Source organism: Pleurodeles waltl, chromosome 4_2 (genome assembly GCF_031143425.1).
Source record: "Pleurodeles waltl isolate 20211129_DDA chromosome 4_2, aPleWal1.hap1.20221129, whole genome shotgun sequence".
In the NCBI taxonomy this organism is placed as follows: Eukaryota; Metazoa; Chordata; class Amphibia; order Caudata; family Salamandridae; genus Pleurodeles; species Pleurodeles waltl.
Window position 1 is genome coordinate 691,139,780 of NC_090443.1, and position 24,119 is coordinate 691,163,898.

Here is a 24,119-nt window from a genome sequence, read left to right on the forward strand (position 1 = left end):
CAACAGTGGTAGTGCCCGCTTCCCTGGTATTCCTCCACCTCACCCATGTCACTAGAGATCGGCCTAAGCAGCAGAATGGCACCTAATTATCGTCTTTTCACCACTCATGCCACTTCTCTTGGGTATCCACAAATCCGAGGGAGGTGATGAACATGGATCATGCTCTGTTGTTCCCTATCCAACGTATTCACTGTCACCGTAGGTCTGCAGAGACTCACAGCTGGCATGGGATTCTACGCCATGCTAATGTGCCTATCACGCAACCACTATTGGCACTGCACCTACTCCAAAGCACAGCTTCAATTGATGGGGGGAAGGCACGGATGGTTGTGGAACAAGGCTGCAGAACACCAGATAGTAACTTTTTTGTGGATGGGTGAAGTTTGGAGGGACATCCAAGAGAGGGTGGTGGGGATATATAGCAGTGCACTAGTATTTTATTTTTCAATATTTGGGATTGGAAAGGCTAGGTGCTGCTGAGGGTGGAGTGGAAGGTTTATGGGATGACAGGTATTTTGTTTTGAATTTACGTGGTGGAGGGAAAACACTGCATGACAGTAGAGGAATGAATGACAGTGCATCCTGTATAAGAATCTTTATGTACATATAAAATGGAGACAGGTAGGTGAGGCAGCTAAATCCATGCTGTGCGTAGCTTTAAAATGACTTCACATCCTCAGGTCTATAATCTAAAAAGGGGATGCGATATTCGTGACATGTACAACATAAAATTGTAGCCAGATAATTGACAATAAATTGGACGTTTTTCACCTTTGATTCAGAGTGAGATGGTAAACTATCTCAGTTACTTACAGTCACCCACCTATATTTCCATATTTTCTGCACTGTTATCATGAATGAATGTTAAACTCAACTCTACTTGGTGATGACCAGGATAGTGGCCTTTCTACTTAACTAGAACTTTTTAATTGTGGCATAAGCCTCTCCAGCACAGAAGTGCTGTACAACAATTCTAATTATAAAGTACCTCTAACTTTTAGATAATTGCATAAGTTACACTGGTGGTTTGAAACACATTGCTTTGTGTTTCCTGAAAGGCATGGTTTACAAAACGATAACCACAAGTCAGATTTGACCTTAAAAGTATAATCCTAAAGCATGTATTTTTCTCTATAATATTTTTTATAAAGTTCTGATTTACATGTGTGTACTTAGGAATACCCTTTCAATGGCACCAGCATCATAAACAGGAGCGCAGTGTTATACATAGGCGCGTGCATTCTGTTCAAATGTGGAACACCAGACTTCTACAGGTTGCACAAGACACCTAACTTTCCGATGATATTGTCTTCACAATACACAGTATTTCTACACAGTCTAAATATAACTATTTTATTTTCCAGATTACATCTCCTGAAATCAAAGAGTACAATGGCATCTGGCCCAAGGATCCATTCACTCGCTCCTCAAACCTGACCCAGGCTCTCGCTGCTCAACTCAGCAAACCTGTAAAGTTTGAATACAGCAATGGACGTGTTGGAAACATGTACGCCCCAGATGGTGTTTCCGAAACTATACTTAACATTCACAGAGGGATTGTGAACATGCTGCAGGTCACCATAAAAAAAACACAAAATGTCTATGACTTGCAAGAGGTTGGTTTCAAATATTTTAAAAACAATTGTGAACAAAACATTGCAATCTATTAGTAAATGCATATGCAAATACTTTATTGAATATATATTTAAATGGCTTCCCCAAATAATGTAGCGCTCTACAAAATTCTGTAAAAGTAACTTAAAGTTTCAAGTCGGTTTCCTGTCACACAGACATCAAAATACGTTTTCTGTGGAGTGAGATCTTGACGTAGGGCCCCATTTGAACTGCAGAAGGTCTTGTAAGATCAGTTAGTTTCACTAAATCGTGTTTCTTTCCAAGACTACCAGCTTGATACAAATTAAAACCCACTCATAACATTCAGGCTCTCCACCTAAACTAGTTTTGATTGGCACCTGTTGAGCAATGTACTAGTTTTCAATATCTTGTTTTCATGCTTCTGAGTTCATACATGGTGTGGTGTGTGGTCACAGTTACATATTAAGATTTGCAGACTGTTTTAAAGTGTGGTTACCATTTTATTTCACATTGGGTGAATATGCTCTTAATCCAGATTTCCATCTGCTAACCTAGTGTGCCACAGGTCTTTTACTCCAGTTGCTTTGATAGAACCAGTGATACTAATGCATCCAATAACATTAACTTACAGCAAAAAAACGCTGTAAATGTAGCTTCCCGCAGACTCGGATAACGGTGTAAAACCACAGTTTGAGATTTGGGCTTCATGTTATAAGGTGTTTCTAATCTCCAAAATGCATGTCTCTGGATATACTTAAACTTCAGAGTTTAAGCAACAGTCATGATGGCTTTGCTAACCTTTTTTATTTTTATATAGCTCAAACTCGGTCCAAGAGCATTAGAGTACTTGAATTGAGAGCCAGACATTTCACATTTGTAAGTACAGGGAGAATAAGAAATTTGTCAAGAATCACAGGACATTGAGCTGAATCCGGGATTTGAACCTGGTTCCTTAGTTCCAAAGTCTAGCCACTAGATCACAGGCCACATCTTCTCAGCAGCTGATTTTTCACCTCTACCTTTGCATTCAGTGCAGACCCACAGAGAGGGTGAGTTAATCTCCCATTGTTTGGAGCATTCATACATCGTACAAAGGCATGGTGTCCTCCCTTAAAGCTCAGTAATCTGATTTACGGAGATCTCTCATGGAACATCCATCTAGCAAACAACCATAAGAACACTCTTTGTTCTGTCATGGCCTGCAAATCAGTAGGTTGAATACATGATGGACTATTTGCAGCAGAAAAATGTGATAAGTGGCTGATCTTATTATCTCTGAGTCTGTTGCTATAGGGACAAACCAATACCCAGAATGCAGCCCAACAAGTCACTTTCTCCACTTATTTCCATAGTCAGGAGTCACCGGGGTCTGCCATACAAGGTACGTTATCCAAGAAGACAAGAGAACTGATAGAATCATTGTGGTGAAATCCAGGGACCTAAACAACTGCCAGGATAAAGTGGAGATGAACATCGGCATGGCTTATGTGGAGAAGTGCTCATCTTGTCAGAAGGTTTGATTGTGTGGCACATCTGTACTTAAAATCCATAGTGACTCCTAAGGCTCTTGCTCCTCATGCTAACAGTGTGTGCTTTTTACCATAGATTGTAAAGAATTTAAGAAGGGCTGCAACATTTACTTACAAGATGAAGCCCAGAGATGGTGGTGCTCTAATCACTGAAGTGACTGCACGGCAGGTGTATCAGTTCTCCCCATTCTATGAACTCTATGGTGCAGCTGTAATGGAAGCCAGGTGGGTGTCTTTCATATAATCACCAGTCTCATTGTGTGCCGTCATGTGTACAATCATCATGTAAGTAGATATCATGTGCTAAAAAGGACCATAACAATGTTCATGATTAATTTTGTACTTTTATCTTAATTTAGAGTATTTATTTCTCAGTGAAACAGTTGCTCTTTATTTTCAAAATAACTTACATCATAACATGATTTGCTGCAAAACCAGCAAATACATGTGACTAGTAACATAAAGACTTTAACGGTTTCAGAATAAATACAAAATATTCAATAGATAATCTACAGTTTAAGGCTTTTTCACTTGAGAGTCAGCTACTCAGCGCCCATTTCTTAGAAGTGGGTTTGTTTATATAAAAAAAATATATGGAAAATGCTTATTACTGAAAGGACAACTGTTAGAAATTGGGTCTCTAGGTGGCAGAGGCCTGCAGCCTGTCCAAGTGGGGCCCACAATTCTAGTCAGGTTAAGTGAGTTACACTCTCAAAATTAACTTGGGCTCACCCTCTAGTAGTTTGGCACAGAGCAGTGAGGCTTAATTTAAGAAATCAGAAAATTTGTGCCACACACAATAACACAATGAAAACACCACAAAAAGACTCCACACAGATTTACAAAAATGGGGAATATGGATCTGAGTAAAACAATACCTAAACATCAAAAATCTAATTAGTGGAAGTTGAGATATTGATATTTAAAGATTAATTGCAAAAATAGTGCTTAGAAGTCACTAGTGATTGAAAGGTTACTTGAGGTCACAAGGGACTGGTGCAAATCCAAAGTTCAGGCCAACAGTGATGGAAGGTAGACTAGCTACAGGACTCATACAGGCCCACTGACAAAGTGCCATGGATGGAGCAAGAGTCGACGTCGAAGACTCGATGTGAGGAGTCGAGGAAGTGCTGCCCTGTCTTTGATCCCATGGACGTAGACAAAGCATCGGCAATGATCGTGCAGTCCTTGATGTCAAGCACCAATGTCCACGAAGGCAATGACATTGAGGAGCCACTGCTTCAGTGTTAGAAGGCGATGCCTCGGCTCTGGTCGAAGCAAAATCCCTGATGACTCAATGTTGAGGTGGAAAAGGCTACAGAACCCCACTTCTGAGAGTTGCAGGCAGTCCTTGATGTCCCAGAGACTGCAGGAGGACAGGGTGCAAGCCAGAAAGCCCTTGGAGTCTGGTCTAGCAAGATGAGTCCAATCCTTGTTCTCATCAGGGCAGATATCAACAGGCAGCAGGACAGCTCAGCAAAGCAGAGAAGCAGTTCCTTTTAGCAGTCAGTCCAGAGAGAGTGACAATCTTTACAGTGCAGTAATTTTTACTCCAACAGAGTTCTTACCAGACCCAGAAGAGTACTGATTTGTTAGGTAAGAGGCCTAGTATGTATACCTAAATGCGACTTTAAAGTTTTGGTGACTTCAAGGCAGCTCCTTGAAGTGCACAGGTCCCCCTTTCATAGCAGCCCTGGCTCCAGACTATCAGTAGTGGGTAATCAGCCCTTTGTGTGGGGACCAGTGTTTCCCTATTGAAATGTAAGTGTTAGGTCCCCTCCACCCCTCCAGCCCAAGAACGCTCATCAGAGTGCAGATGAAAACCGATTAATACTTTGTCACACCCACCCTTCCTGTGTTTATGGGTGTCTGGAGGGAATGCACAAAGTGTAGCTGTCACCTAGCCCATACATTTATTGGAGACAGGCTGCCAGGCACACAGAGCAGAAGAGCAGAGAAAAAACATCTTTCTAAAAGTGGCATTTTTAAACTAGTAATGTTTTATCTGAGTTTACCATTAAACTAGATGTATCATTACCATTCAAATGATATGAAACTTGATGTCGCTACTAGTTTCTGATCAGCACTTACAGTATAAAAGTATAATAAGGAATTCTTAATGCTGTCCTATGAGAGGAGTAGGCCTCAAAGTAGTGAAAAACAGCTTTGGAAGTTTTTCTCTACCAGGACATGTACAAATTAAGAGTTAATGTCCTGCCTTTTACTTCCATGGCAACCTGCCGCATGGGCTACCTAGGGCTTGCTTTGGGGTGACTTGTATGTAATAAAAGGGGAGTTTAAGGATTGGGAAGATGTTTTTAATGCTAAATCAAAGTGGCAGTGAAACTGCACACACAGGCTCTGCAGTGGCAGGCCTAAAATACGTTTGCAGGGCTACTTACGTGGGTAGAACAATCAGTACTGCAGGGCTCCTAGTCACATTTATTTTACTGGCCCTGTGTGTATGGTATCTCACTTTTCAAGGGCTTTTAAGTGGATGAAATATGCCAGTTGTGGATATAACATTGTTACCATGTTTAGGGTAGAAGAACATTCACTTAAGTGCTAGTAAGCACTGGTAAACAGCTCAGTGTCCTCAGACCAACAAAAAGATACAGCAAAAACAGTAGGTGAAAGGCGAAACATTTGGGTTAAGAACACCCTAAGGATGCTATTTCTAACAGATTCTTTCATAAATTATATAATGCCTAAGATATAATCATAATATTTCAGTACCTTTTAGGAGCTGTGAGTACTTGCATTTGACCAATACTTGATCAACTTAGTTTGCTGGCTGCCAACAGTCACATCCATATCAATGGAATTAGCATGGTTCCCAAACGCTACTACATATACTGGTTATACCAAAGTGCACCATTCAGATGATCAAGAAACAATTCTTAAATGCTCCAAGGCATAATGAGGTGAGAATGGGGTTTGTCCATCTCTCGTTCATAATCAACTGTCCAAATAATTCAACACTTAAACAAAAATAGCATTTTGACTATTGGAGACTTTTCTAAAGACTGGAAAATGGTCATGTCTTAGGTCTTCTGGAATTTGGTTCACCAATACATGGTGATTTAGGACTTCTGCCTACCTAATCTTATGCAAGCTCTAGACCTTGACAAGGCAAATGAGGAATTCATACATTTTTTGTTCACCTTTCTTTCAGGCAAGTGCTAACTTTTGTGGAAACTAAAAGCAATCGAGTGAACTCCCCTCAGACTGAACTGCAGAACCGCGGGGGTCTTCAGTACCAGTTTGCTTCTGAAGTTTTCCAGATGCCAATTCAGTTAGTAAAGACAAGGAGTCCTGAGGCACAAGTATGTACATATTAATGTACAATTGTATGTGATAACCTCACATTGTCACACATACACTTACTTTAGATATCAACAAAGTACTAAGCAATATAGAAACAAACATGTATAGATGTTATGGAACAATATAATTAAAGGACGCATTCAATATTATTTTTTGATTTCACAGAACTGTAAATGCCTGACAAAATTATTCCAGCAACCTCTGAAACATGAAAGGGGTGTCAGACACACCAGAATTTAAACTTTTGACACACGGATCACAAAATATGTTCAGCATGGATACTTATTTCAATGATCCGTCTTCATTCCATGTTCAGTCCATCTCCCCACACATGCACAGCAGACACTTCAGCAGAGTAATACATTTCTGATGTGTGCCTATTTAGCAAAGAAATCGGACTTTTTGAGACTTGATACTAAACTCTTAGAGGGGCTGTTAAGTGAATAAACATAGAATTATAGATGTATAACTTGAAATACCTGGGATGTTTTTCGCTGGGGATTCTGGGTGATCTCAAGTTCACAAGGAAAGCCCAGACTTGAGTTGTGTATGATGTCACTCAGAACCACAAGGTGAAAAATATCCATGATTCACTTTCCACCCATCAGTAGTTTTATGATATGTATGTCCAGTAAACCCCCAAACTCATGTGCCCCTGCCTTCATCTTCTGTGCAGAGGCACACGAGTAATGAGGGAGCCATACATACCATGGCCTGTCCTTTCTATCCCATGTCACAAAGTGTAACAAAAATCCCTAGCCACCTATAACCAGCCCCCACTACCCTTTGTGTCCTTCTGCCCTGTGCTAGAGCCAGCACAGCACTGACAGGCTCTCAGAGAGTCCTGTACAGCAGTTTGTAATTCCTTTATGATGTAGCATCAGTGCGCTTGTTTCTCACTGTTCCTACTTCATAGCAGTGAATAACCATACCTAGAATCTTGTTTTAGTGCTAGCTGCTTCCTTTTTGAGCCATACATAGCATATAAATATATGGAAGAGTAAGGGTAAGAGTGAGCCACAGGGACATTTTTCACAGAGAAGGGCTGAGGAAAACATTCCCGTAACTCACAGTTAACCTTCTATGAGTAATAAGGGAGCATGGCCCCTCTACCCTGGTTCAAATGTAATTTTATTTTTTTTACCTGCAAACCATAACCAACCTCAAACACCTTCCCGTCCTTCTTTACCCCTTCTGCAGCTGTACTCTCTATTTTCACTCAAAGCAGATAAGCAGCACTGTACTGACAGTCTTGCTTACAGCTAAGTCAGTCTGGCATTGAAGGCCTTTGTGACATCGCAACAGTGGGTATCAAGCTTTGTGATCAACTGTTGCTACGTCATAACAGTGAACTAAGTGATTTAGAATCTGAAGCAAACTATAAAGGCTTCTGATGGAAGCTATGCATAATAAAAGAACATTACTTTTCACGCACCAAGTATTCAGAATGTTGTTTTGTTTGATGCGACCTCCTTGGGATTTAAGACATAGTGATACATTATTCGTCAGATGGACCCTTTAGAATGATTAGAAAATCTTTAATAACACAGAAGTAGGTATTCTCTGGTGATTTCCATATATCTCCTTAATGAATCATATCTAATCATAAAACTGGGACTCATTCGACCTCTAGCACCATCTTCTCTGCTTACCTACATTGCTCTAACAAATTATTGAATCAAAAGAGGGAGGTTTGTACTCATAAAAAGACAGTACATGGCTACTTCTTCTATACAGGTAGAAGGCATGCCACACTGCTTTAAGAGTTTAAAACATTATTGAACAAGAAGAAAACATGGAAGCCACAAGACTGACTCTTCTGAAATGCATATAAAAAATACAATTTATATTCAAATTCACATGCCTCGCCAATGACAAATGCACAATGATTCTGACCTCAATCTGTCACTCCACACACAAATTCTTAATCATTGATGTAATGCTAGAGATAGATCAATGGGGCACCACCTAGGCTCCATGAGCAGTCAGTCAAGCAAAGAGTTGTTCCGTTTAGTTATCTCACTATTCACATAGCTTCTATGGTACAGGCTGTACTTACGCTTGGTTTGAGAAACAATTCACAGATATACTTTTTAAAAAATCTTTCACTTATTTATTTATTTTTTAAAGATTTTGTATAGCAGTAACCAGCCCTCATGTGCTGCACTCTAATAAAAGTTGTGCAATAGGAACCATGCGATTACAGAGCGAGTGCAAGAGAAGGGGAAGCAATAACTACCTTTCACAGGTTGAGGGAAAATGGCACATTATGTTTCATTCTCTTTTTCCTGAGTATTTTTATATCAACAAGTTTCATCTATTTACCTTTTTGCTACAGGTTGCAGAAACTCTGCAGCATTTAGTGCAAAATAACCAACATCAGTTACATGCCGATGCTCCTGCCAAATTCCTACAGCTCGCCCAAATTCTTCGCGCTGCAAACTATGAAAATATCCAAGCCATATGGAAGCAGTTTGCGGACAGACCTCAGTACAGGTGATGTGTTTTAATGATGCCACACCAATGGCTTGTTTTACTGGTACTGCATTTGTTTAACACATGAGATTTGTATGTTACCTGCAGGCGCTGGCTGCTGAATGCCATCCCAGCAGTGGGAACGATTGATGCACTGAAGGTTATCAAGCAAAAGATCCACAATGAAGAGCTGAGCCCCAGTGAGGCAGCTCAGGCTGTCACTTTAACTGTCCAGTTCACCAAAGCAGATCACCAGACCTTACAAGTGGCTCAAGTAAGTTAACTCATACATTTGTAATTTAATAACCAATGACGTATTCTGTATAAAACATGTGAGGAGGACATTGTTGTATACCTAAAGGGTAGCTCAAATGGAGGTTAACGCACCTAAACATCCCCACTTAATGGCTCCCCCAACTGAGGCCTGGGTCAACTGTTATTCCACATATGCAACATCATGAAATAAGTGTTACAGAAAGGGCACCTCTGTTGATGTACAAACAACAGCAATATTTTATTTAGTACCCTTGCCTTGGTTCTTACTTACAGCAAAACAACAGGAACAATAGTCAGGACACATAATTAACTAGGGGTACCAATATGCAGTTGATTTCAAAGTCACGCCTTGAGCGACCCACAACTACAGATACCTTTCCATTGCAATGGTTACGTTAAATTTTATTTACCCATCCATCTGTGGTTGATGTGACTTTCCTTCCCCAAAAGACTGCTAAACTTTGATTGTAAAGAGAACCTGGCTGTTTTATTTTCTTGATCAAGAGGAGAATGATTTGCAGTTTGGGACAGGACATACCAGCAGGAAATGCAGTGTCAGTGACGTGCTTGCAGAAAGTCTCAGCCACTGGCAATTGCTCAGGCTGCATTCCAGTTCATGATTTTTATCCCACTATACCACTTCAGACATACAAATCAGCTTTGGTTCTGCTCCAATAGGAACAATAAATACCAAACTCCCAGGCATGGTCTGAGACGGAATACAAATGATCTAAGACATATTGGGCCATATGTACGAACACTTTTTCCCATAGACACTGAATGGATAAAAACCTTTGCACCATCTGGCCCATTTTGTCTTATTTATGCCTTGTCAGCAAGGAATAGCTTCAGTTCTGTGGCACAATGAGCACAGGACTAAGACGGGGCTTATCTGTAGCACTTACAGCAATGTATGGAGGAAACCATAAAGAAGATGGGTGGAATGCTTGACAAAAAGCCTCAGCCACTGATGAGCACTTGGGTCCCATTCCAGTCCATCATGTTTCACCTACGAAGCCACTTCAAACAGAGACCAGCCTTATGCAATTCGGCATTGGTCCTACTCCAGTAGGAACAGTCCAGCTTGAACTGCCAAGCTGTGTCCCCTCTGAATGAGAACACAAGTATCCCAAACAACTTTCCAACCACTATGCGACTTCAACTGGTCAGGGGTTACTTGTGTCCTTGGAGGCCTGTCTGGCAGCTTGAGCTGCATTGTTACCATTGGGCCAGGATCATGATGGATTTTCATTTGACTTGTCTCTACTAGAGCTGCGTAGTGAATGAACAAAATGACTAGAATGCAACCTCGGTGATCATCAGTGCTGAAATTAATTCGACACTGTAGGTGCTATTAAACATCTATAACATCACCCAATATATTCTTAAGTGTCTCTGTACCACCGGTGTGGGAAGTTCAACAAGTAACACAAAATGTCATGTAAACCAAGACCCATCTTTGAAAATTACTTGATAAAAGGTTGTTCTACAGAGTGCAGCACTACATGATGTAACTGGATGATGTTCTTTTTAGTAATGTGTTTGACATCTTTTATTTTGAACCACATTCTATATAATTGCCAACATTTAGTGAAAATGTCCATAACATGTGTGGTGTATAAAATATACAAAAAAAAAGAGGGAGAAGGAGGTTGTGGGGCTGGGTCTGCCCTCCTTATAGCCTATATAACATTACAAAAGAGGTCCAGCTAAAAGAACTACCAAAGATTGGACAGGAAAAAGGATTTTCCTGTTAGAAAAACCCTCACCCACCAGGGTTACCCCTTGGTGGCATGCTTCATCATTGGGTTTCTTCCCGTTCCACTATGGAGCGGGTGTGCTACGACCTACGGCTACGTGGGAGCACTGATGTAGTCTTGTCAGTGTGAATCACAGGAGGGAAAGGAGTGGTGACGTCTTGAGTGAGTTAAAAATACCAGTCTCCTAGTAATTCCAATGATTTAATAGATCTCTCTGAGGCGGCATGATTAAAAAGGGGCTGTGGAAGTGGGGGATGTAATGTACCTGACTTTCTGGTCTACATGTTTCGGAGACTTACCACTAGGCTCCTATTCAGGACCAAGGAGGACTCCCTGGTGCCTCTCCTTGTTTGACTATCTCTAATGAAAGCATACATAATACATGCTCTGTGATATGGTGCAATTCACCTTACTAATGTGGTGTCATAAGATGATACCTATTGTTTATAGTATGCATCATTGATACCTGTGGAAAGACATAGTTATCCTAGCCCCCATTTGTAATGGGCTGCTATATGTTTTGTTTGTGAGTGTGGTGCCACCTATTTACAAACTGCACCCCACTCGTGGGAAACGGCACTTGTGAATATCAGGACTGAGAGACTAAAGTACTGTCACAATCAACAGTACAAGACGTACTACATTTAGAATTTTTAAACATGTAAACATGTGAAACACACCAAACAGCACACACATGGTGCATGCGTAACTTACTCAGTAGTATTAAGATTCTCATCCAGTTCCTCCGGGATGGGTGTGTGCTTGTAGTCACACTCTAAAGATTTGGCAAAGTTTTAAAATCGATTCATCTTAACGTATCTGTAGCACCATGTAAACAATGTTCAAAAGGCACTTACTTCCTCAAAGCGGAAAGGGAAGAAACCCAATGATGAAGCATACCACCAAGGGGAAAATTCTTTTTTCCTTTCCAATCTGTGGTAGTTCTTTTAGCTGGGCCTTTTCTAGTGGTGTATAAAATAAACATGATGTACATGCCAGTGGTTAACCTCTGTCCATTTCCCTGCAGGATTTAGTGAAAGTTGCAGAACATCAGAAATCCCCTGCCATCTACAAGGCAACTATTCTGGCATATGGGTCCATGGTGAACAAGTACTGCGGTACCCGAGGATGCTCTGAGTAACTTTTCAGTATTGACAAGGAAAATGATTTTCCATGGAACATATTTATTTACATTTTTTAAGATTAATCAGCCTCATTAAGGATAAAGGTATATATATGTCTATATATATGTATATGTATATATATATATATATATGTATATGTATATGTATATATATGTATATATATATATATATATGTATATGTATATAAATGTGTATATATATATATATATATATATATATCTATATATATATATATATATATATATAGATATATATATATATATATATATATACATTTACAGAACAAATAAGCCATAAGCCAATAGGGATATTAAACAATGTAAAAGAGCCAAAGCTGTTTATCAGGGCCTGACTTAGATGTTGGTGGTAATGGTTCCCCCATCGGCTTTTGGACTGAAAACCCGTCCCCTGCCGTAGTGGTCTGCCTGCTGTATTTAGATGTTGGTGGTCTGATACCACGCATTTGAACCGCTGCCTCCACCAAGAAACACTGACTGCGGAACAGTGGGAGAGGAAAAAGTGGATGCCGGTGGAACGCCATCCATCCTTCATTCCATGCAGATCTGGATGTGCCTTACTGCCAAGTCAAAAAGTGTTGGTTCGACCTCCACTTCTGAGTTGGCAGATTGGGGTGGGAAAGGGGGTGAAAATTCACCAGTTCTCTCCATTCCACCTCCATCTATGACTGGCTACGACTCAACAACACCTGCTGTCACTGCTGCCACCATCCCACAGAGACAACTCAACCCCCCATCGTTGGACTCAAAGGTAGGGATGCTGCATTGCCAGGGTATATTCGGTGGGCACCACACAGGAAGTCGGGACCGTTACAGACATACACATGTCACAGTCATTTTTTAAAATCACTGTGACATGGAAATGTCGGGGACACAAGTGGGTCACTCACGGATGGGGTCACACTAGCATCAAAAGCATATCGTGCAGATACACAACTGTCATTGTTGTGCCATCATTCATTACCAAATAAATGCTGGCACCACAATGACAGTACACTTACACTTGACAATGGTGTTCATGTATGCACATTGCATGGGGCCTATACTTGAAGCTTTGTGCTATCTGTTGTGTATGTGAGGCAATACATGTATGTGTGTGTATGTGTGTATGTTGTGTGTGGATTATCTGGTTGAGGTGGAGGGAGCCGTATTGGGTGGTGTGGTTGTGCCTGTATGTGTGTCACTTGCATGTGAGACCGATGTTGTGCATGTTGTGTTGCTGTGTGACACATTCAGGTGAGTGTTGTTGTTGTCAGACGTTGTCATGATGTGTGTAGTTGCACATGTGCGTGAGCTTGTTTGGGTAACTGACTGTGTAGTTGTGTTGCTTGTGTCACATGTGGGTGCAGTGCCAATGGTGTGTGTGTTGTGTCATGGATGTATGTCAATGTGTGTTTTCGGCATGTAATTTTAATGGATGATGATGTGTATGTAGTGTGTTGTGTAGTGCAGGGGGACACATGTGGCTAAGAGACAGTGAATGTGCCACTTACCTCTATTCCATAGCCCCTGCCATTGTACGAAGTCAATTGGGTCCTGCCTCTGTCTCCCCCCCAACAGCAATCCGTAACCAGTCCTCTGCTAGCAGAACTGTAACATCTAAATATCGTGGGTGGAACACTGTTGACTTGACAGGTTTGTCTGATCCACCACTGACACAACTTGGTTGTAACACCACCGAGGTCTAAATCAGGCCCCCTAGCTTTTTGAGATTGAATGGGTAGAGGGGCAGAAAGAGAGAGAGAGAGGAGGAAGGGGAGGAAAGCACACATCAATCAATGAAAACCAAAAAAAAACAGAATTGAAAAAATAATAAAGACAATAATATGAGAGGAAAATGGTTGGTAAGATGAACTAAAAATTTGAAAGGTAAAGAAAAAGAAGGTAACGTTAGAAAGAAACAGAGAAGATGACACTTTACAGTGGTTTAAAATTCTCAGAAAGCATGTAATTAATGTTCTGCATAACTATTTTATCTTATAAATATGCAACCAATAAAACTCTCTATCAGTATGTGGTAAACAAAAGGAGGCAAAAAGGGTATCTAACCTATCATAATAACAAGCAGTATACCACCAAGGTTAATACGAAACATTAGAGGAACATTTCAAATTGTTTGTAATCTGTTGGAAGCCTAAGGCCAACATAAGATCAAACAATCTTTTTTCATGAGCAGGTAATAGCACAGACTCATCTCAACTACCTAAAAAAGTAATAAGGGGGACACAGTTCAGTGTAAATGGAAAATGTTGGAGAGTTGAGACCAAAAAAGATGCAGTGGGAGGACAAAGAAAGAGAAGATGCTTGAAGGCTTCAGTGGGCCAACAGGCTCTGCTATTTGTGTTGGAGAATTTGGCCATAGGTAAAGTGGTATGATATAACCTATAATTTAAATAGAATAAAGACTTGATAGTAGCAGCAGATCTGGAAATCTTGTGTAATCTGGACCAACTTTTATTCCAAAACACTATTGGCCAAGCACATCCCAAATCTGTCTCCCAGCTGAGTTAAATTTTAGTTTTAGGGTGACACATATCAGGAGTGAACATTATTTTTAAATAAGGGAAACTTTTTATTTTAATCACAGGTGGGTTCTATGGAGAGACTCCAGAGTTTAAAGGTAATTAGTGAAGAGTGTTCAAAATGATATGTAAACGTAAGGTAAATTTAGTCCAAAATGATCAAGGACACGTAAAAGCTGCCTGGAAGTGAGGAAAGAAATGAGAATTAGAACCATCAAATAAATCATGAACCCATATCGCACCTTTTTGTCTCCAAGATTTTTGATATAGTGGTTTATTCTTTATAGTAATAAAATGATTACTCCATACAGGGGATTGTAAAAAGGAATTGCAAACAATGGTGTGAGGTTGATAATAAGGTTTCAAGAGAAGACAAGTATATTTAAACAAAAGTGAACAGGAAATAATATTTTGGAGGTGAATGAAATAAATTATTTAGGATAGAATGGTGTAAGCATAGAGTGTTCCATATCAAGCCATAAAAGAGTGAAGGAGAAAGGTACAATAAGGAGCCATTTAGAGGAGTCTTGACTGAGAAAAAAGGCTTTAAGATAGGACCCAGAACCTGGAAAGTTGGCTCCACCATTCACCTTGGCTTTCTTAAGATGTAATAGGGATATTCCAGATTTTTTTTTGCCAAGGAAATGTAGACAGAAGTGAATCAACTCTTTAAAAAAATGACCTGGTAAACTGGGATCTTGGACAAAATATATAACAAATTGGAGTAATCATCATTTTTTTAGAGTCAAGATGACCCCACCAAGAAAGGAATACAGGATTTCAGGAAAATATTAGTTTATCAACTATATTTATTCCTTCTCTCATGTTTATATTCAACGATCCTTTAATAGAATTGGTGAACCAAATACCTAAGTATTTAACCTTAAAAGCATTACAATAGAAACCAGTAGATTGAAAAGAATGCCTGAGACAAAATAAAGAAAAAGTCAAGACCTCCATTTTGCTTGAATTGATTTTATATCCTGAAAGTAAGGAGACTTGAGATAACTCATGGAGCAGGGCGGAGATCGTGCTATCCGGGTTGGAGAGAAAAGGCAGAGTGTTTTCTACATAAGCTGAGAGTTTCAAATGTTTATCATCATACGGAAAACCAATATGCAGCTATTTAATACAGTCAATCCTGTCACATGCCTTTTCTGCATCTATAGCAACAGCAACTGAGGAATAGAAGAAAGAGGAGGCTTTAGTCAGTACTTTAAAAAAATAGTCTAGAATTATCTGAGGCAAGACATCCCTTAACAAATCCAGACTGCTCCTTACCAATCAATTAAGGTAAAAATGGAACTAAACGTAAAGCAAGTAATTTGGCAAAAATATTATAGTCCACATTTACAAGGGAAATAGGTCTATGAATCTTGCACTGGGTAGGATCTCGGCAATCTGTATGAATAAGATGTATAGTGTCTCTGTGAAAAGGGCCTTGAGCCGTATCAGAGGTATAAAAGAACATAAAAAGCTGTAAGAGTTTAGGAAGAACCATATTTGAAAAGTATAAATAAAACTCAGCAGTGAAGCCATCTGGTCCTGGAAATTTACCTTTTGTGAGTGAATTAAGAGAATTGAGAATTTATGAAAGAGATAGATCTTGTTCAATGGATGTAAAATTAATATTATCGTGTACTAGACTAGGGACCTCTTTTACATAAGCCTCTATAAGAGAAAGATGAGAAAGCGATTCCGGAGTATATAGGTTTTGATACAGTGTAGTAAATTCATTTAGAATGTCTTGATCATTTGACAACTGTTTTTCAGTGCAAGAATATATTGAGTCAATAGTAGTGAAATGTTTATGAACTTTTAAACAATTAGTAAAAAGTTTACCAACTTTGTTATATCCTCCATAGTAGTGAGCACTACTGAGAAGTCAAATGGAAGATGCATTGTCCTTGGTTCTTTTATTAAAATGAACGTTAGCATGAACAAGTTCTTGATGAGTAGTTCCTGTAGCCGAAGTTTAGAATTTGTGTTCTAGGTGTTTAGTATATGATAAGAGCTACTTATGTTGTAGGGCAAAATGCTTCTTCTTTTTTGTGACAAACTCAATGATATGCAGCTTTAAAGGTGTCCCATAGTAATTGGGGGGTCAAGTTTGATTCTGAGTGAACTGCAAAGAATTCATCAGCAAAGGAGGCAAAGGAAGAAGAGAATACTGGATCAAGTAAAAGGAAATTATTAAACCTCCATCTGCTAGATTTAGGGTGTGCTGGGAGCAGGTCCATATCTGCAACTCCTGTGGCATGGTCAGAAATAACTACAGGTTCTATAGTGCAATGGATGAGATTCTGTGATAATGATTTACTCACAAAGAAGTGGGCCAATTGTGTGAGAGAATCATGTAGAGAAAAGTAAAATGAGAATTCTTTTATGGAAGGTTTTTACAGCCTCCATGCATCTACTCAGTAACTGAGGGAAATAGTGGAGTTAAATTGTTTATGAGTTTTATGGGAAAAAATCTGAGACTGACAATCTATAATGGGTCAGTAATCTGATTACAGTCTCTGCCTGAAATAACAAAGTCATCCATGTATTGAAGACATTTCTTAGATATATTTAGCCAGAATGAGCAATTTGGTTTGGTAGGAGCATATATATTAAAAACAGTTAGAGAGATACCATTAATAAGAAACCTAACAATTATCCATCTACCCACTGAATCAGTTTTTTGGAGTAACAACAGTCAATTTCATTTTTGTATGGCATAAAATTATTACTCAATTTTCTTGTTCAATGTAGGTGAGACAAAAACTGAACTTACCCAATTACGCTTAAGTTTCAAGACTTCCAATTCTGCAAGATGAGTCTCAATTATAGGAAGCCAAATGAGATGCAATTCTCTATCTTTTTAGAGGATTACCAAAACCTTTTCACATTCCAAGAAACAACTGTAAATTTTATAAACAATCAAAAGATATGTAACAATATGGTATACAATAACGAGTATAAATAAATTGTAAAGGGAATAGAAGAAGATAGAACAAGGAGAGAAACAAAAGAATGAAGAAAATGTAATACAGGACTGGACATGTCATAAAATTACATCTGAAAACACTGCCTGATTGAAGAACAGAGGGATGCTCAAGTGAAGACCACACTGGGATGATACATGAGAATAATGGGAAATACAAATATCAGGAATCTTTATTGCCTGCAAGGAAAATATGAAGGGGAAAAAAGTATGAACAGAGATCGAACAACTAGCAAGTAATAATCTGTGGAGAAAAGAAAAAAAGGTAGAAATGTCTTAAAACACATCATAAAACCTCAACATGAGGGACAACCAGCAATGTCCACTTAAACAGTTGAATGCAATTGAATAAAGGCTTTGAGTTTGGCAAGATCATCAAACTAAGTAGTCTTGTTCTGATAGGTGACATTGAAGGTGCAAGATGAACTAAGCCATAGCAGGCCCCTAAATCTCATAACACAGGTCAGAGATTAAGAAACTATTTTCATCTGTGAGCTGTAGCTGTGAGAAAAATATTTTTGTACCAGACCAAGTAAGTTGTTTCTTAAACTTGGCAGCATGTAGAACTATCAAGAGATCTTTAAACTCCAGAAACAGAAACAGAATAATCACTCCCTGAGGTTAAAAGGGGCCACTTGGGAAGATAGTCAATGACCCAGTCTATGAGCACTTTGGATGTATAAGGTCATGAAAGATGACAACTCGAGGAGTTTCACAGGAATTAGGTCAAGAAGGTTACAGAATCATCCTCTTCAATACCTCCAGGAAGACCATAACTCCATAAACTGCTGCATCTATTTCTGTTTTTCAGATCTTCTGAGTGTTTTTTCAACATAAGTACTTCCTTTACCAGAGCTACAATTTTAGTAGGTTCATCATGAAGGTCACTCACACGTTGTTCTATCAGTGTTGATCTACATTCCATAGAAGACCACTTTTTGTCAAGCATTTGAATCTGTGTATTTGCCTGCTCTATGAAACAGTCTCAAGGCTCTAATTTCTGACAACACAGTTTGTAAAGAAATCGAAGTGGATGATTTATCTGGGAAAGAGGGGTACTGTTTGAGTCTTTTGTTGTTAGAGGAAAGTGAGTGCGATTTCACTGGAGCATAGGCGAATATTACCAGAATGAATCATATCTAGTGAGGAACCTATCCCTTCCATTAAAGGTTCTCCCAAGGATACGCCTGAGTCACAAATTTTTAAATGTTGACTCTTTTTGGAAAAAGGTAGTTTCTTATTTCTGCCCATGAAAGAAATTAGCTGGACACCAAGAAAAACTAATATAGGTAGAAAAAAACACAGTTGTTTGTATACTGTAACTCTACTTTCATGGCCCATGTAAGAAGGGACAATGTCGTTGTTGCTCAAGATAGTCGTTTTAAATGTAAACTGTATTAAATAAATCAATTCAAAGTTCTAGATAGATAAATAAAAAGAAGAATGAGACATACCAAGATGTGTTGGAATAAACTCACTGAAGAGGCCATATGACATTGACCATATTTCAGTCAGAGTTGCACTGTAAATTGCTTCTCCCACTGCTTTGGAATTCAAAATGGTGACTGCAACGGTCCAAACCATTCCATTAATCAAATAAATAAAACAACTTCTAGTAAATGCAGTGTATTAGTAGATAACATGACCTTTGGAGCTGTCTGAGGCGAAATACATGTTTTTCCCAACAAAAATGAGACGCAGACTGCCAGGCGACAAACAACAGTCCTGGTGGGTTGCAGAGCCTCACGCTCAGGTGGCCATCTCATACAGCACCTTAGCCACTCCCCAAGGACCATAGTTATTTTATTAAGGCAATCAGCTTGCCTTATTCTGCCTATGCACTAAAGTGTATGTCTTAAAATACAAAAACAGCATATGTGCCCATTTTGGGTCCATTCATTCCTGGTAGACACCAGTGGAAAGTGCTGAAATAAATCCAGAAATAAGCATGTTATGCGCTAATTTCCTAATGAGCACTGCAGCCACAGTTGCTAATTCTATTTGCACCCACTAAGACTCAAATAAATGCACCAGGTAAAACAAGTTCTTCTGCATGTATTAAGCTTGTAAAATAGCCCATCAATCAAGTAGAACATGGTTGTTTCTATGACAGATTAGCTTTTTCCTTTAAATGAGTGCTAGCAATCAAATATTTTAACAATAAAAGTGCAAACCATTTCTCATATAGATTTTAGGAAAGTGAAGATTTAAGACACAGACGTCGTTAGAGATGGTGGCAGGATGCTGGGTAATTTAATTTGTCACATAACTATGTGAGCATAAATTCCTAATCTGTGGTCTGGAGATTTCTGGGGGTCCTCAAAACCCACTCAGGCAGCCAGTACCTGCTAATAAAAATGATATAATATGCAAAAAAATAAATTGCATAATATAAAGAAGTAAAATGTAAAAATGAAACTTTAAATATTCTGAAAATGTGAAGGAATTTGAAACTGAGAGATCAAAATTTAGGGCCTGAATTACAACTTGGCGGGCGGGTTTCTCCATCACAACAGTGATGGATATCCCATCCACCAAAATCTAAATCCCATTCAATCCTATGGGATTTAGATTTGGGTGGATGGGATATCTATTACAGTTGTAAGAGACTAATCTGTCTGTTGAGTTCTAAATCAGGCCATAAGTTAGTATCCTCAAATTTATTATTGGGAGCAGTGCAAGTGCATCCAATAGAATATAGTATGACAATTAGCTGCCTCAATTGAATTTCAAAAAGCTCCAGCCTACCCTTTAATAAAAAAAAAAACATATTTTATATTCATTTGTGAAAAATTCATAATTTCTAATTCTGTTTGATGACAGCTTGTTTCTGTGTTTTTGGTGTATTGCTTTGTTGTTCAAATCGCCACAAATGCTTAGGCCAAAGTCCCCGGCTACCAGAAATGACTCAATGGAGGGCCCTGGATTCCAATAATGATTCAGTCAAGGTCCCTGGGTTTCAGTAATGATTAGGTGGAGGACCACAGAAGTCAAATGTTTAAGGACCACTAGTTTAAATGATGCTGTATGGTAGCTCAGTGAGATAAATGCTCACCACTTACTTCTGTGAACTATCTGGAGCTATTAAGACAAATCTAAAAAAGGCGAAATCAGCTTTCCATTTTTCAGAGGTTGGTAAAATGAGCATAATTTAATTAGCTAATAGTAACTATTTCTATTTTCTGATCTCAAAGGGTATTGCGTAAAATAGCAATTTGAAAACAAGTTATTGTTATCATTGGATGTAGGAAAAAAACAGTCAATAAAGCACCTTTCTAAACAGGATGAGGGAAGGGGATTTTTTGAGGTGAGGGATAGATATATTTGTACAATGGACCCCATGATTTCACTTAGTCTGCATTGCTAATTCATGGAATCCATTTGGAGGTTTTCATGGGGAAGCATACATGATTTAACATGGTGGATGAATATGTGTCAGTAAAATGAGTTTTCCACATCTTGTTGCCAAGTCACGTTATAGCTATTTCAAGCTTCACTTGTATTGTCTAAAATAAAATTTCTGGGTGAGAACAGCTATTCTATTGACAGATATCCTTATACCATCCTATATGGAATTAATCCATAAAAAAAGCTACAAATAAAGACTGAGCGAGAGAGCGTGAGAGTTAAAGAGAGGCAAAATTATGAGCATTAGATATGTTTTGTTTTACAGCCCCTCCATGACTTGGCAGCTGAGGCGGCCAACAATGCCCATGAAGAGGACATGGCACTGGCTCTCAAAGCTCTTGGAAATGCAGGGCAGCCCGCCAGCATCAAGCGCATCCAGAAGTTTCTGCCAGGATTCTCCTCCAGTGCTTTTCAGCTCCCTGTCAGGATTCAGACTGATGCAGTGATGGCTTTGAGGAACATTGCGAAGGAGGATCCGAGAAGGGTAAGAAAGAAGGAGCGAGATTCATCAAAGCAACCATCGTACTAAGATGCATACCAGATTCAAAAGAAAAATTATATAGTTCACTCAAATCACAAAATTAGATTGAACACCCATTTCACTTGGTTGATTTGTCTACATAGATAGATAGATAGAGAGATAGATAGATAGATAGATAGATAGATAGATAGATAGATAGATAGATAGATAGATAGATAGAAAATTCTTTATTGAATGATTTATTAAAATCATTACAATCATAGGCACAGTTAATGTATCAAATTCATTAATTAATTTGTTAAAAAGAGTGAAAAGAAAGTAATAAGGGCAACAATTTGAAGGAATTTGAGAATAGAGCACATATTAAGAAGGCCCTCTACCCCAAGTGCTTAAAGTGCAGGACATGGCCTCTAATGAAAGACTACAAGAATCATAAAAACAGTCAATTTCTGTAAAGAAAAAGCTCTCTTCCCCAAGTCCTTAAAGTGCAATTCTGGCCTATGATGTAGGGTATGGCTCTGAGGCTCAACTAAAGTGCAACAACAATGTTGCTAGCTGACCACCAGCGACATTAAGGGGCTGTATTCCACCTTGTTCTATTATACTCTCAGAAATGGCACTGTTTGCTCTCCAGAGAAGACTGTGACGGCTGCAGGGTTGCGAGGCTGCCTTTTAGAAATTCCAAAAATCAAACTGCTAGCTGTGTTAATTCCGCTTTGAAGTATGCCTGGATGGCCCCTTAGCAAGTCCTGATGATAATTACTCACCATATTGGGCACAGTCAGAATATTCTCAGAGGGAGTAGCTTTTCATAGGTACAGAGGATGTGAGAAAAAGATTCCTCTCCCTATGAACAAAATCTGCATTGCCTGTTGTCATCGTCTGGATCTCATCGGCCATATCAGTAGGCTTTTAGGGGGATCAGACCGAATCTCGCTCTCATCAGCTATTTTTCATGTCCTTGCTGAAAGGTTGTGAGATGAAGAACAGAAGAATACCTTGATTATACAGCATTACTGGCCAACTTCTATCTGCCTTCTTCGTCAGTGCCTGCGCATCCTGTTCCCTCAATATTAATTTTGCTTGTTTGGTCAGCAGATTTGCTTCTATAGTCACAGGAAGATCATATGATCAGACTTTGCCAACCTCCAACACATTCAGAACAGTGTTGAAATAACTGTGCCAGCTTGTCTGAGGTGCTTTTTATTGTTTCCCACATTACATGTTTTAATGTGACATTTCCTCCAGAAGTGAATAAAACTTTGATTACAATTCTTTAATTAAATAATTAGATAAGAACAGCCCATCTACTTGATTAACACCAGAATTCCTAATGTTTCCCTCACATCAATATTTCATTGATTTAAAATATAATATAAGAAAAAGGCCTCTGATGCATATGAGGACAGTGATGTGAGACAGAAATGTGGTTATGTCTTAGAGAACGTATCGTCATTCGCTATGGAACATTCTGATTTAAATACATTTCCCACAGGCTCTTGTTTTCCTAATCCTATGCATATGACATATCTGACTTTCAGAAAATCATCATCCTTATCTTGAGATAGGTTACACTTCTGTATGTGAAACTGGTGTTGCCAATAACCTGTCATTTTGCATACAGGGTTTTTGACCTTTTTCCACAAATGTCTGCTTTACACGCAATGTGTTTTGTAAGTAAGGCCAAAGTATGCTACTAAAGAGATAAACTGTGTTTTATGGTAACACACATTATTTCAAGGTAACATACTGCTTCTCATAGCCAGAGCTTTGCATGTCCAGGATCATTAACAAATCTACTGGTTCACTCATTGAGAATGGTAAATGTGCTGTTGGAGGACACATCTGGTATAGAGTTTGTCTATTTCACTGATACTCTTCCACATCTTATCGCTTGCACATTTTAGAAATATAACTTTAAATCATAATTAGTCATAATTAGTCACTTCTTATGAAGTACATTAACGATGCATTCTAAATCTGTTGAATATTAATTGCACATTCATAGTGCCTGGTGATTGTGCTGTTGTTGTTGCACTGAAGAAAAATGTTTTGAAATTGGACGGTTATTGATTGTTGAAGAATAAAACATTAGAGAGGAAGACACCTCTTTAGTAAGTACATACATTAGAGCTTCTTCTGGGTATCAAGCTTTTTAAAAATGCAAAAACATGTATTTTGTACAAATATAAGCATGCATGACTGGATACGGCTGATGTGTTTTAGCCCTAGATATTTAAATAGATCTCTTATGTTTATCTCTGTAGGTTCAGGAAATTCTTCTACAGATCTTCATGGACCGACGGGTTCGTACTGAAGTTCGGATGATGGTCTCCATGGTTCTGTTTGAAACCAAGCCTGGTCTCGCTTTAGTAACAACCATCGCCAACATTGCATCAAAGGAGAGCAAGGTGAACCTGCAACTTGCTAGTTTCATCTATTCACAGATAAAGGCCTTGTCCAGAAACCGAGTCCCATCACTTCATCAAGTGTAAGTGTGAAAGTACAAGGTTAGAAAATGAACGGAGAATTGCAATGTGATCATACATGCCAGGTAAACTGTAACAAGACCGCAATCCTTTTGTTTAGGGCTGCTG

The 24,119-nt window shown here is 39.0% G+C and overlaps 1 protein-coding gene across 1 annotated transcript in view; it reads left to right on the forward strand.

Moving 5' to 3' along the window:
• The window catches only part of LOC138293930 (vitellogenin-A2-like), a 76,755-nt gene that overhangs the window by 1,134 nt on the left and 51,502 nt on the right, over window positions 1-24,119 (forward strand). The window contains exons 4-11 of the mRNA XM_069233208.1: window positions 1,365-1,616; window positions 2,949-3,110; window positions 3,202-3,350; window positions 6,301-6,451; window positions 8,791-8,948; window positions 9,036-9,201; window positions 21,307-21,525; window positions 23,790-23,933. Coding sequence (XP_069089309.1) covers window positions 1,365-1,616; window positions 2,949-3,110; window positions 3,202-3,350; window positions 6,301-6,451; window positions 8,791-8,948; window positions 9,036-9,201; window positions 21,307-21,525; window positions 23,790-23,933 — 1,401 coding nt within the window. The remainder of the gene's footprint in view (window positions 1-1,364; window positions 1,617-2,948; window positions 3,111-3,201; window positions 3,351-6,300; window positions 6,452-8,790; window positions 8,949-9,035; window positions 9,202-21,306; window positions 21,526-23,789; window positions 23,934-24,119) is intronic.